Below are 12,975 nucleotides of genomic sequence, written 5' to 3'. Positions count from 1 at the left end.
AACGCTGCTAAGTGGATGATTGGCTTTGGGCTCCTGGTCGCACGCAGGACGGAAGTGGTGCACGTGGAGGAAACCCATAAATTAGTAGTAGGTGTCACGAAAGACAAGTCAGGATTACGAACCATTAGTAGGCTAGTTCATGAAAGACAAATGATACATTATGTTTGGTGATTTAGTGGACAAACCTCGGCCAGGGCTGATGATTCCATATTAGATTAGACTAGTGCAGTGTCCTAAACCTGCATGTTCTCTTCCATCTTCAGAATTATTCCTTGTCATTAGTGAGTCCTCCTCATCACTTTTTATTGTTTTAGTGCTGGATGTTGTAAACACTATAAGTACATGGTGCAGAGTGAATTAGAAAACGTTCTGTTCACCCTACCTGGTTTATCTGCAGTGAAGATTTTATAAGTCAGTGTTTTCCATTAAATGAAAATGTTCATGTGTGTGGTTTATATATAATGACATAATGATTTACTTAATTGCTGTTATTTTTTCATACAGTGCATGTTGGGTATTGTAGGGGTGGGACAAAAATAACAGTATATTGTCGTCCAGACTCGTGAGATACAATTATCGATATAATAGCGGTAAGTATTGATATTTTTATTTTTAAAAATATGACGCTCTAAAGACAATTCTCTGCCAATTGCCGGTTTATGGCTACTTTACATTGGAATGACGGCACATGTCGGCATTGACAAGTTGCAGTGTGTGACCTTGTGCACTTCTTTGTACATTGTTTCATCTCAGTTTGTTAAACTCTGTGAAACTGACACCAAATTGCAGTGACTAAAAACACAAATCCTGCAGTAACAATACAAGTGCCAAGTGTGAAGCTGATAAGATAGATCTTTCTCGAGATTTGCGTTCAAGAGACGCAAGCACAAAATATCTGAAATACACAATTTCTTCCGCTTTAGTCTTAATGAACAAGGTCACGCTCAGGTAATTTAAGGTGGATTCAATTCTAGTTGTGTATTTCTGTAAAATGAGACATTGACTTCATTTATTTCTTTGACGGTCACTCACTATTCCAAACTGTTTCATTTGGTCCTGTAATTTCATTCAGGCAGAGTTATTGTTATGTTCAGTGTATTTATTCAGAGTATTTCTTGTTTTATTTTGTTTTCTCTTACACCCCCTCTCATTCCAGATTCCACTTCCTGTCTTTGTGTTTCTCACCGCTGTGATTTTCTTTTTTTCACCTTTGTCTCAGTGTCTCCTCCTGTATCCAGTCACTGTGCTGCCTTCTCTCTGTGCTACTTGGTCTTTGTTCCTTGTGACAGTGTTTCAGTCGATCCTTGTGTTTAAGCACCTTTGTGCTTTTTCACTTTGCTTAGCTTTCTGACTCTGCCTTGCCCTTTGTTGATGTTGTTTGTGTGTCTGCCTGATCACACGTGGAACCTTATAACTTATATTATTTTTTTTGCCTTAAATTGAGCATTTAAATCCACTGCTTGTGTCAGTCACAGCTAAAGTAGTACAAAAACATTTAAAACTGTTTTAGACACACATAAGCAATTTGCTGACTGGCACTTTTCTGCGTGTTTAAGACAGTTTAAAATGTTTTTTTCAGCATCCTAACTGTATTAGTTGACGTTGCAGCGCTGTTGGAAAACTCCTGCAGGAGCAACAGTAAAGTGGAACCTTCATATTTGTGAGTTGTAAGTTGATGTTAAATTACAGTGTCTGATAGTGAATGATGACAGTTGTGGAACAGAATCACAACCACTTAAGTCATCCTGCTTTTCAGGCATCAGTGAATGAAATACAGCACAATAGCTGAGAGAAGAAATAAGTATGTTATAATACTAATCTGATTATAAATTCTCACAGGGCATGTCAAGTCTTTATTTGAAACAGGAGAGAGCACTTTATTAAATTTTTTTACAATGTCATAGTTGTGTTCCCCAGGATACAGTGGTCCTCTGTCTCATTTTGGTCCGGCCTTTGCCGTCTATGCAACCCATGAAGGAAGCAGTCATTGTGGGTGGGGTAGACCGCGTCCTCCAAAGGATGCAGCCCCTGAATTGAGACAAAGCTTTTGACTCTTCTCTTTCTTCCTCTTCCTCTTCTTCTTTAAGGGCCGAGTATATCTTTGACATCAAAACTGAAATTAAATGATAAGAAACACAGATGAAGACGATCAAAATGCTAATCCCCTGAACTTTGTTTGAAGAAAAGTTTGGAGAGGAATGGAGGTTGGGTTTTGGAGGAGAAGTCGGACATGCAAACAGACAATCACACAAACACACAAACCGCTCTCCGTAATCAGCATTAAAAGACCAAGTTTAACAGTAAGTTGTGATCTCTCCCTGTACAGGTGGGGTATACAGGCACAAAGTTAACTTTAGAAGCACTGATTTAATTCAAGGTGATTTATAGCACAAGAGCACATGTGGGTGTTTGTCATGGGGGAATTATAATCACAGTCGTCTGAAAACGTATCCGTAACCTATAGCTCTAGTCCATTTTTGCAGCCTGTTGCCGGACTCTGTTCTAATAACCCTGCAATCACCCACACCAGTGTTGTGGGCTGTTGCCAGCCCTACATGAAATATCTTTAATCCTCCCCACTTGCAAGCCAGGCTCACAGCTGGTGAGCAGTCTGACTCACTCTCCGCACCACATGCCAGTTTGTGTACAATGCAACATGGGGGCCTGTTGTGGGGGATGGGGGTGGGTTCTAACAATTATTCTGAAGACATTCAGTTTCTCATAGTTTGTTATTGAGGATTTTTTTTCTCAGAGCAAAGTCTTCAAGGTCATTCCCACTATTCGGTGTAAATAAACCATGTCTCACAGCTTATCATGCCTTGTTTAATTAAATTTATCAGCATTTTTGGAAAAATCCTGAAGCAGCAGAATTGAGACCACCTCCTCTTTTCAGAAAACATCGTTGATTGAACAGATGGCCCTCTTCTCTTTCAACTGGTTATTTTCTCACTTCTCTCACCTCTCTGACACATTATTGTGAATAAGATTAGCTACACGGAGACAGATTTTATTACAGGGTTGTTTGGTTGAGTTGGATCAAATTGCACGGGGCGCATCTAAATCTAGAAACGCCATGTTCATATATCAGTCATGAAATCATTTCCTGGCCATTTTCATTCATTTTTAATAATTGCCACTTTCCCACCTCTGGCTCCTATTGCAACACCAACCCTCCGAGGAGAATATCTCTTTGAAGTGTCTCTCCTAAGCATATTTCTTCGGAAGACCCCAACAACTAACACTACCAGATTTTTCCGTCGATTTTATGCTTTTTAAGATTTTTACCTCTCAACTTGCAGGCAGGGCTTGAACTGCTGATCTGGACCTTTACAAATCACATCTTTCATTCACATTGAAAGATTGCATACATTTGTCTTCCCATGAGACTGGGATGACGCTGCCCTGGACGTGTGGGAGTCTTCATGTAACTTCACAGGTGTTGTCTCGGGACTCATATTTGCAGAAGACCAATTAAGTCATATTAAATAAAAATAATCTTCACCGCAGGTACAAAAAGTAAATTACTTATATAATGCTGAGGCCAATTGTTTTATGTTGATGATTCATGATGAAATATCCCAACAAGCACTGGATGGATTATACAATTTCATACAAATATTCAAGGTCTCCAGAGGAAGAATTATTATTATTTTAGGGATTCCCTGACTTTTTTTTCTCTGGAACCTGCATGAGGTTGACATCTGTTTGGTTTGCATGTTACAATGGGGTACGACAAAGCAGCAACTGCCTGAGGCCCCGAGTAGAGAGGGGCCCCCTGAGACGAGCTGATTACCTTAGTCCACAGCAATGGCAATTTGTGAGATACCGCTTGTTAGACTGCAACAATGCAATGGTCAGAAACCCCCGAACCAGGACAGATTTCAGCCAAAATCTTTGTCATTCAGAGCAGCAGCGAAATTAACCATACATTCTACGGTATGAACCATGAAGCACACTTATGAATCATGGAGTTTGGTTTGATGTATGCCCCCGCAGGTCCCTTTTGCCACCTTTCTGCCTGGGGCCCCCTCAAGACCCTAGAAACCCCCATGGAGGCTTGGCATGAAATTCAAATCAGCGTGTTAACGTCGTCGTCATTGTGAGCATATTAGCACCTAGTGCCTACAGCCTCACAGAGCTGTTATCAGGGCAGCTGACTTCTTTTGTGTGTCACTAGAAACAGCACCAATTTAAAAGGACAGCAGTAATTATGTAATCAGCAGAGGTTTAAGTGCCAGGGACTCTATCTATCCATCTATCCATCTATCCATCTATCTATCTATCCAGGAATAACACATTGCATTGATTCGGTGTCTGTGTTTCTTCTGGGATGTATATTAAGAAATATAAAATAAAGCTACAATCTATAGATTTAAACACAACTGGAATTTACATTGTATTTTTTCAATGACGGCCTGTCACACAAGCTGTTGATGCTCGCCTCCCATAACATGTGTCAGAATGTGCTTCATGAATAGACACTGACAGGCAATGTGTGGGATGTCCCTTTCATGAATCTGGACTTGTGTTCTCTGAGCAACCGCTTATTACTGCCCGAGTAAAAAGGCTGAAAATACTCGGCACCATCTATTCAGTCATTCGATTAGGTGTTACTGACTGAGATTAAATGTCATCTGGATTATAGCCTACTGTATATAGAGCAAAGAAAGAGCATCCAACATGTGGGTAGACATGATCATACAAAAGTGGTATGTACTCACAACATGACAAAGAATTTAAAAATTTTAGCAAATTCCACGAAACAAAGCATATTTTAACTTCATACGCACTCAAATGGTACTTCTTTACATTTTCAGGGTTTTTCTGACTCGTCAAAAAGTTCTAAGCAATTAAAGTTTGGATTACCCTACATTGAAATGTTCACTCTGTGTACATTTTGCTGTTATATAGAACAGGAGGTTGATGGCAGGGATGAATCAGGATAGAATAAGCCAGGTTCTGTGTATGGCTCCCTGCTGCAGCTGCACTGACACGCCTACCTAAAGTGGAGCCATAATTTGTGTAATTTGATGCACCTATGCCTCTTTTCATGTAATGACAAGATGTCCATGGTGAAAGAGGTCTGTCATCAGAGCTGTTGTGGTCATTATCGCTGCAATCTCAGGCAAATACAAAGCAAGAGGACGAAAACAGGCCCAAATATGATGTTCTCAGGTGCAAGTACAAGCAATCACTTGCTTTTTTGAAAGGTTTTGTTTTAATTATGTTTAGAATGATGCAAGTCCATGCAAATACGTCGCTATTATGTGTAATTGGCAAAGAGATCTCCAGTGTGATGTGAAATGCTGAAGGGGGACCCTGGTGTGACCTGTGGGCCCCTGCTGACTGCTGTTCCTCTCGCTCTCTGAACAATTGTAACTTGTCAAGCACTGTGTATGCAGCAGACTTCATATGGTTGTTTAGAAAGCTACATTCACAAGAGTCAGATCATTGTGGGATGCTACCCCCAGTTTCTTAATCCTAATTTGACTTAAGAAAATGCAAATGTGGAATATAGCAATGTTAACACAATATACAAACTACAGTAAATCACATTTACACTGCTGCTACTAAAACTACAACCGCCACTATTACTACTACTACTACTACTACTACTATTACTACTACTACTACTTTGACTACTAATACTACCAACAATAATAATAATAATAATAATAATAATAATAATAATAATAATACATTTTATTTGCGTAGCACTTTTAACAATGCTCAAAGTTAACAAACAACATTTAAGAGTGAATTTTTACACATGTCTCTTCTACAAGGCACTGCATCTATGGACATTTTACAATTTGTTGTTTCCAAAGTTCAGACTGAGTTAGAAAAGAAAGCTTGAAGGTTTTTTGCACCTGATTCATGGAATAATTTCCAGACTGATATTTAGCTTCAAGACCATGTAAAGTTGAACAAGTATATTACATAAAGGGGAGGGGCAAATGTCAATCAGAAGCTCCCCCTTGGAATAGCATGACAAGGTCAATGACAGAAGATTTTGACAAGATTAATTAATAATTTAAGTCTGTCATAAATAAGACAATGCTCCTAATTGTTATCAAATTATGTTTGTGATGTATTCAAGCTACAAAATATGCATTGAGTTGTGGAAAATGTGTTTTTTAAAACATTTTTTAGCCGTCCCATATTATCAAACATGATTGATAGTGTGGGACAGCATGCTTTGGTAATCTGGGACAGTCATTGAAGTTCTCTAAACGGGGGAAATATGCATTTAGGGACTGAAGTAAAACAATGATCAACTAAAGAGAAGTAGCATCTCCAGTTATCAGGCAGGAGATAATGGTAAATACAGTCTGTCCCTGTCTGTTTAAACTGATGGTCTGGTTAACTAACTGGCACATAATCAGTTTGCTCTCTAGGGCAGAGATGATCCAAAAAGCACTGAACAGTCTGTCCTGTGGTCTGCGGCCATTGGTTTCACCAAACATGTGGAGAAGACAATGGGCTGATCGATGATGATGGTTTCTCACCTGCAAAGACTGTCTGTTACCCAATAGAATGACACATTATTGAATGAATAAACTGTTCATGTTATTGTTGTTTGCTGTTGATTGAACTTTAATTGATTAAAAAAACAATTGATACACCTTTAATAGAATGTTTTAAATTAATTTGATAGTTTCTTTATTTAAGATGACCATTTTCAACGACATTTCTATGAATAGTATATATTTTCTTATTCAGCTTTCTGTAATGTATGCAAAATATATGTAAAATAATGCTTTTTAGAAATTGGTAATATTGACCTTGACATGCATAACGCTGTGGGTGATTCAGACTTTCTTTAAACCTACTACAAGTGTCTCAGAATACAAAGCGACCTGTCCCAGATGATCAAATTCAGCCAGAAGTTTCTATTTTGTCACAAAGAGCATGGAAGCTGTGTCATGTCTCCTCTGAGTGTGATATCTCCATTCTTTCTCCTGCTGTGGTTAGAGAACATCTGCAGGATTACAGAAAGGTATAATATGTCGATCTACTAATGTGTAAAGTCAAGATTGAAAAATAAAGTCCCAGATTACCTGAGTTCACCCTAGAAGGAGGAACATTCCAGGAGCTGTTTCTTCTACGGATCCTTTTTTTGGTAACACGGGAAGTGAGCGTAGCCCAGCAACGCCGTCGTCACCATGGTTACAGTGCTTGCCAGAAGCGAAGATGAGCGTCGGTTCGGAGCGATAAATCTAAGAAGCAGCAGTTCCGCAGCAAGTGAGCCTTTGTATTCCGATGACTAACACTCCGGAAGTTGGTTCGGATCCCGACACAGCTGTTTCACCGCTGATCGCTCTGAACTGTTGACTCCAGCACGCGTTAGCTCAATGGAGCTAAATGGCAAAACGATGCGCTCTCACAAACGCAACACGTGTGTGAGTGACAGAGGGATGCTTCCCACCCCCATGGTAAATATAACTTTTAACACCCCTATGTGTCACAGTGCGTCAGCCAACCACACGACATCAAGGTACTTACTGTTGTCTGTGTGTCTTATTCAATGCAACACAATTGATGTGCAGGTCAACAGCTGCAAGTTGCACCTCACAACTGACAGGTCACTGGTTCTGGACAGGGCCCCGGCAATGGTGAGTCAGGACAAAGGACACATGCTTGATCGCTTCATCGCTCATTTCCAATGCTTCACTGTTTATCGTGTTCACCGTTTTACAGTCCGACTCTCAAGATGCTGGGAAAGACAGAGACATGAATTCGAACCCAACAATGGATCGCTCCAACCAAGGTAACCGTAACCCAGTCCACACATTCACACACCCACTCTGAGTTTGTTTTTGTGTGATTCAACCTATGGATTCAACATTAGATTGTATTCATATTTCATTTATTTAGTTGACTTTATTTATATAGCACCTTTCAAAACAAAGTTACAAGGTGCTTTACAAGTTAAGAATTAAGGCAAAATAGCGAAAACAATTAAAAAGCAAACACTACTAAACGATTAAAAAAGATCACACAGAGCACAGACACAGAAATACAAAATGTTGAAGATGAGAAAAGAGTAATAACATGATAAAATAAAACATTATAAAATGGCATTAAGATTAACACAAGGAGAAAGCACACCTGTAAAAATATGTCTATTGGAGAGATTTAAAGGAGGATAAGGAGTTTGCTAGACGGATCTTCTCAGGGAGATTCTTCCAAAGAATGGCAGCCTTGACAGAAAAGGCCTGGTCACCACTGGTCATCAGCCGGGACTGTGGAATAACGAGTAGGGCCTTCGGTGAGGACCTCAGGTTACAACCTGGCATATATGGTGTACTTAGGGGAAAGTCCAGTAAGGGCTTTAAAAGTCAGCAATAAAATCAATTAGAAAAATCAAATCGATTTGGAAATTTACTGGAAGCCAGTTAGGAGGAGCTAGAATCTGAGTTATATGCTCTCTTTTAGCAGAGTTGTTGAGGAGTGTGGCTTCTGCATTCTGGACAAGCTGTAATTTATGGCTCAGGCAGGTGAAGAGAGAATTACAATAATCCAAGCGAGTGGAAATGAAAGCATGACGTTTCCCCTCGATGGAAACACGCTGATCTTTAAAGTTTTCTGAGCTGCAGAAAATGTGACTGGTAAACTGTGTTGACATGATTATTTAAGGTGAGGCCGTAATCAAAGGGGACACCAAGTTTTTTACAACAGTACCTAATGTTCTGGGACAGAGAACCCAGGGGCTTCAAGGTGTAGGTGCTGACTGCGTCAGGGCCTCTCGTCATTGCCTCCGTCATGTCAATATCAAGCTGCAAGAGGTTTTGGGCCATCCAGTATTTTACATCCATGCTCATGTACGTCATCTATGATATCATCTCTGTAGGAACCAGGTTGCTTGCGTGCAGCCAGAGGATATTTGTGAAGACAACACCACCCGTGCCATCATTTGCCAGTGACTCTACAGATATTGCACATCATGATGTACCACCAGCAGCTGCCGCTCTGAGTGGCTCGGCTGCACTTTCACCTGCTGCACAAGAAGCAAGCGACAAATCTAAGAGACCAACCAACAGCACTCAAGCTGCATACTACCACGATGTCTTAAACCTTCCCAAGCCAGCTGGTAAAAATTGCAATATCACTTAACACATATTTTGACATTAGGAATCAGTTTTTTAGAAATTTTGATATTTAATACATGACAGCTTTACCCGTGCTGTTAATTCCGTGTGTAATGTCTCTGCCAGGTGGTTCTGGAGGATACAACAGTGCCGCCCCCGGTGTCCCCTTCACCCAGTTGCCCTGGGACAGTTTTGAGTCTGGTTTTCAACGCATTGACTTGGACAGGTACCTCTGCCCTGTTGTTTACCTTTGGTGTTGTAGAACATCTGGGTTTAGCTGGAAGTTGCTGTAAGCTGGACAAAAAAACTGTATGAATTACAATCATGAGTCACAGCAGTTCTCTGTATCTTTACTTGCAGTGTCTTTCGTATTCTCATGTCATCCTTATTTTAGCTTAATGAACTCAGTCTAGCTGTTAATAGTATTTACAGTGGAAACCACAAGACCTTCATCTAAATTGGCAAGTGCTGTAGGTCGCCACCAGGGAGCAGCAAAGTCTCAATTAAAACCCAACCCATGTCTCCAATGATCAGTGTTTGCTGACAAATAATTGAGAGATCAGGAACATCACACTTGAACTCTATAAGACTGATTGTTGTAATGAAAATAATTACAAGTCACATGTTAAAAATGCTTTCCTGTAAAAACATTTTTTTATTATACATCTCTAATAGCTCGTCGATAAAAATGTCATGAAGATGAAGTAATGATCTGAATAAAACCTACATTGTGAAACGTTTTCCTTTTCCAGGCACTGTCTCGAGAAATGTCCTCAGCTGGGCATCATGGAGAAACTGCAGCTTCTCAACCTCCAGCACAACCTGATCACAAGAATCCAGCATTTGTCCCATCTGCAGCAGCTTGTTTTCCTGAACTTGTACGACAATCACATCTCTGAAATGACTGGCATTGAAGCTCTAAGTTCTCTCAGGATCCTAATGCTCGGGAAGAACAGGTTCGTTTTCATTACAGACACAGTCACAAGCACAGGAATACAAGCACATGTCAGATTTGTCTGAATTGCCTCTGTTATATGTTGAAGGTGTTACTGTGTAGTTTATATTTGTAGCAGTACAGCATATAATGAATAATGACTATGAATTTTTCTTTTTTTAACGTAACATATTTAAAGGAGGTCCCTGGTTTAATGTGAAATGCAGCAACACTTAAATATTGCAAAGTGGCCAAGCAACATCCTGATTAAATGTAGATGTTGCTTGTATCTTATTTAAGACATTTTGGATTTAGAGTTTTAATCATTTAATAAACTAGCTGTTTTTACTTTTCTAGCATCTTTATTTCAGTGTTCGCCATTTTTACACAGTGATTGTTACGAAGATCTTACAGATGCACATGTATTCCACAGCTATAAAACATGAGACCCATCTTTTGAGACCTACTTCCACGGTCAGGTGCAGTTTCCGAAGAGAAAAGAATTCTCTTCATATTCCTTTGGCATTTTTCAAGAGACCACAGCCTTTCATCATGAACTGTAACTTGATCTGAATCTATACGGACAGTCCTGAACAATAAGTCACTGTACACTACTGTAAGTTCTGTTTCCCTGGGGAATGTAACCTTTTGATATGCTTGTTGCGCTGCCAGCTGTCCTCCGCTAGCAACCACACACAAACACACACACACTCTCTACCAGGTGTCTTCACCTGGTACAGTCATGAGAGCTGAAATGTTATTGATTGATTTGTGACAATTTGTATTTCATGTCCATTTTATATCAATTCTTCCTGATACTTCTCAGAATCCAGAAGATCCGCTGCCTGGGAAGCCTGTCCAAACTGAATATCCTCGATTTGCATGAGAATCAGGTACCTACTCCCACCTACAGCATGTGTGTGTGTGTGTGTGTGTGTGTGTGTGTGTGTGTGTGTGTGTGTGTGTGTGTGTGTGTGTGTGTGTGTGTGTGTGTGTGTGTGTGTGTGTGTGTGTGTGTGTGTGTGTGTGTGTGTGTGTGTGTGTTCAGTCTTGTTCGTTTAGTCACCCAAACTGTAACTGGATTCACAATGTTAAGCTGCTAAGTTCCGTAGAAGTGTATTGTCTCCTCTACCTCTTCCACACTGTTGATAACTGCTGGTTTGTAATGTGAGACGCAGATCTCTGAATGCTAGAGTCGTATAGACTCGACAGCGGGAAACCAAGCAGGCGTGTGAATTTATGTAGTCATCTTATTTCACTGACCTATAAAAGGATGTCTACCCAGGGCAGTGGTATTAGCTGAATTGTCCAGTTGTTACTGTCAAATGAAACTTTAAATAGTGCCGCTCTATTTTTTAGATCTGGTGTCCTAAACACTCTTGGGAACACGTAGGTCATGCCTGGGAAACACTGTGACATATTAATGCCAGAAATCATATTGGTATTATAATCATTCTTTTACCTACCTAGGGACTTGTCTTCAGCTTGTGATTTAGTTCCCAGCACAGTGAGAGAACAAAGGACTGTAAATCATCAGGGTCTACTCCCACATCCATTTTCTCAGTGACCACAGTATAAGTCGTTCAACAGGCACATTTTCTTTCTGCACTTTTTCAGTTCACAGGTACACCTCACTAAAACAAATGCAGTCTAATAAATCCAATAACTTCTGCATCCATGAGAGCTATAATGTTCAGTTTGTGTTTTAGCGAAGTGTTGATTTAACTTTATCGTAATTTTGGAGGCTGCAGTTTGGCACTGCTCTTAAATTCTATTGCGTTATATGGACACACAATTTATCACCATATTGCATATTGAGATCAGATATATATATACCATGCACACAGTTTATGATCTGCAAACTGCTTACATTAAATATAGGTTGAATATCAATTATCTGATATAGTTCAAATAGATTAATTGTGACCATACAGTAACTGAAAAAAAAATCACCCCCCTAAAAATATTTATTTTGATACACAAAATCTGAATCATTATCCACCTGTTCATAGATATTAGCAGTCTGCACATGCCGGATTCTTTTCATAAAGATCTCTGCATTATTTCTTGAGAAATTCACAAAAAAGTCAAAAAACAATCTCACAGTGGTAAAGGAAGTATAAAAAAACAATCCTGGATCCCAAATCCTGATCCCTACCAAAACTTAGGGAATTCTTCTCAGATGTATTTATATTTTGTGCGCAATCTTGCTTAAAATCATTCGAACAAAAAAAAAGAAAAAGAAAAAGGATCATATGGTTGAATAAAAACCTTTATAAAACAATTTCAATCAAACTTGAACCTTCTAACCTCCATGAATGTGGGATTTGTTTCAGGGCTGCTGTGAGAGACTGCATTAGTTTTAAGCTCCAGTAGGTGTAACTAAGAAGCTGCCAACAGAGTGTGTGTTTACAGCATTGGCAGTGGCTTTTAGCTGTGGCAGATTAGACTATTCTGCAATTAATCTGAGTATACATGTATTATTAGGTGCTGTTTGCTCAGCCTCTACAGCAGGGCCTGGCTCACTGATATCAAAAGCCAGAGAAATTGAAATGATCCAAGTAACACCGATGTAAGGTGAGGATTTTAGCCAAACAAATAGAAGAAAGAAAACAATACGATAGATTAGAAAAGTGTCCCTTGGTCAAATCCGTGTTTTGCCAGCAGTCTGCCTCCGCCCCCTCCTCAGAGAGCAACTCCAGACCCCTCTAATGTTGGCTCCTCTTTACACGAGCAGGCGTCCCAATTACTATTCAATGACTGCTCAGTGTTATGTTATTTTCCCTCACACAGGACGCTTTGTTTCCCTAAGCCCCATGCATTGGCTCTTTTTCCTACATCTACATCTGCACAGTGAATTTAAACATTACTGATAATGTGACAATTAAGTGAGTGACTTTAGAATGAGGTAATAAATATAATCTTTCGTGCTGTCCTCGCTGGTAATGA

General features: G+C 39.7%; 1 protein-coding gene across 1 annotated transcript in view; it reads left to right on the top strand.

Annotated features, from left to right (window-relative positions):
- The first annotated feature begins 7,133 nt into the window (after positions 1 to 7,133).
- The window catches only part of LOC117759183 (leucine-rich repeat-containing protein 49), a 40,753-nt gene continuing 34,911 nt past the window's right edge, over positions 7,134 to 12,975 (top strand). The window contains exons 1-7 of the mRNA XM_034581140.1: positions 7,134 to 7,436; positions 7,551 to 7,616; positions 7,702 to 7,771; positions 8,855 to 9,094; positions 9,219 to 9,318; positions 9,845 to 10,048; positions 10,853 to 10,919. Coding sequence (XP_034437031.1) covers positions 7,356 to 7,436; positions 7,551 to 7,616; positions 7,702 to 7,771; positions 8,855 to 9,094; positions 9,219 to 9,318; positions 9,845 to 10,048; positions 10,853 to 10,919 — 828 coding nt within the window. The 5' untranslated portion in view covers positions 7,134 to 7,355. The remainder of the gene's footprint in view (positions 7,437 to 7,550; positions 7,617 to 7,701; positions 7,772 to 8,854; positions 9,095 to 9,218; positions 9,319 to 9,844; positions 10,049 to 10,852; positions 10,920 to 12,975) is intronic.

This window comes from Hippoglossus hippoglossus, chromosome 3 (genome assembly GCF_009819705.1).
Source record: "Hippoglossus hippoglossus isolate fHipHip1 chromosome 3, fHipHip1.pri, whole genome shotgun sequence".
Taxonomy (NCBI): Eukaryota; Metazoa; Chordata; class Actinopteri; order Pleuronectiformes; family Pleuronectidae; genus Hippoglossus; species Hippoglossus hippoglossus.
Note: the sequence above shows the minus strand (reverse complement) of the source record. Positions and strands in the feature narration are given on the sequence as shown.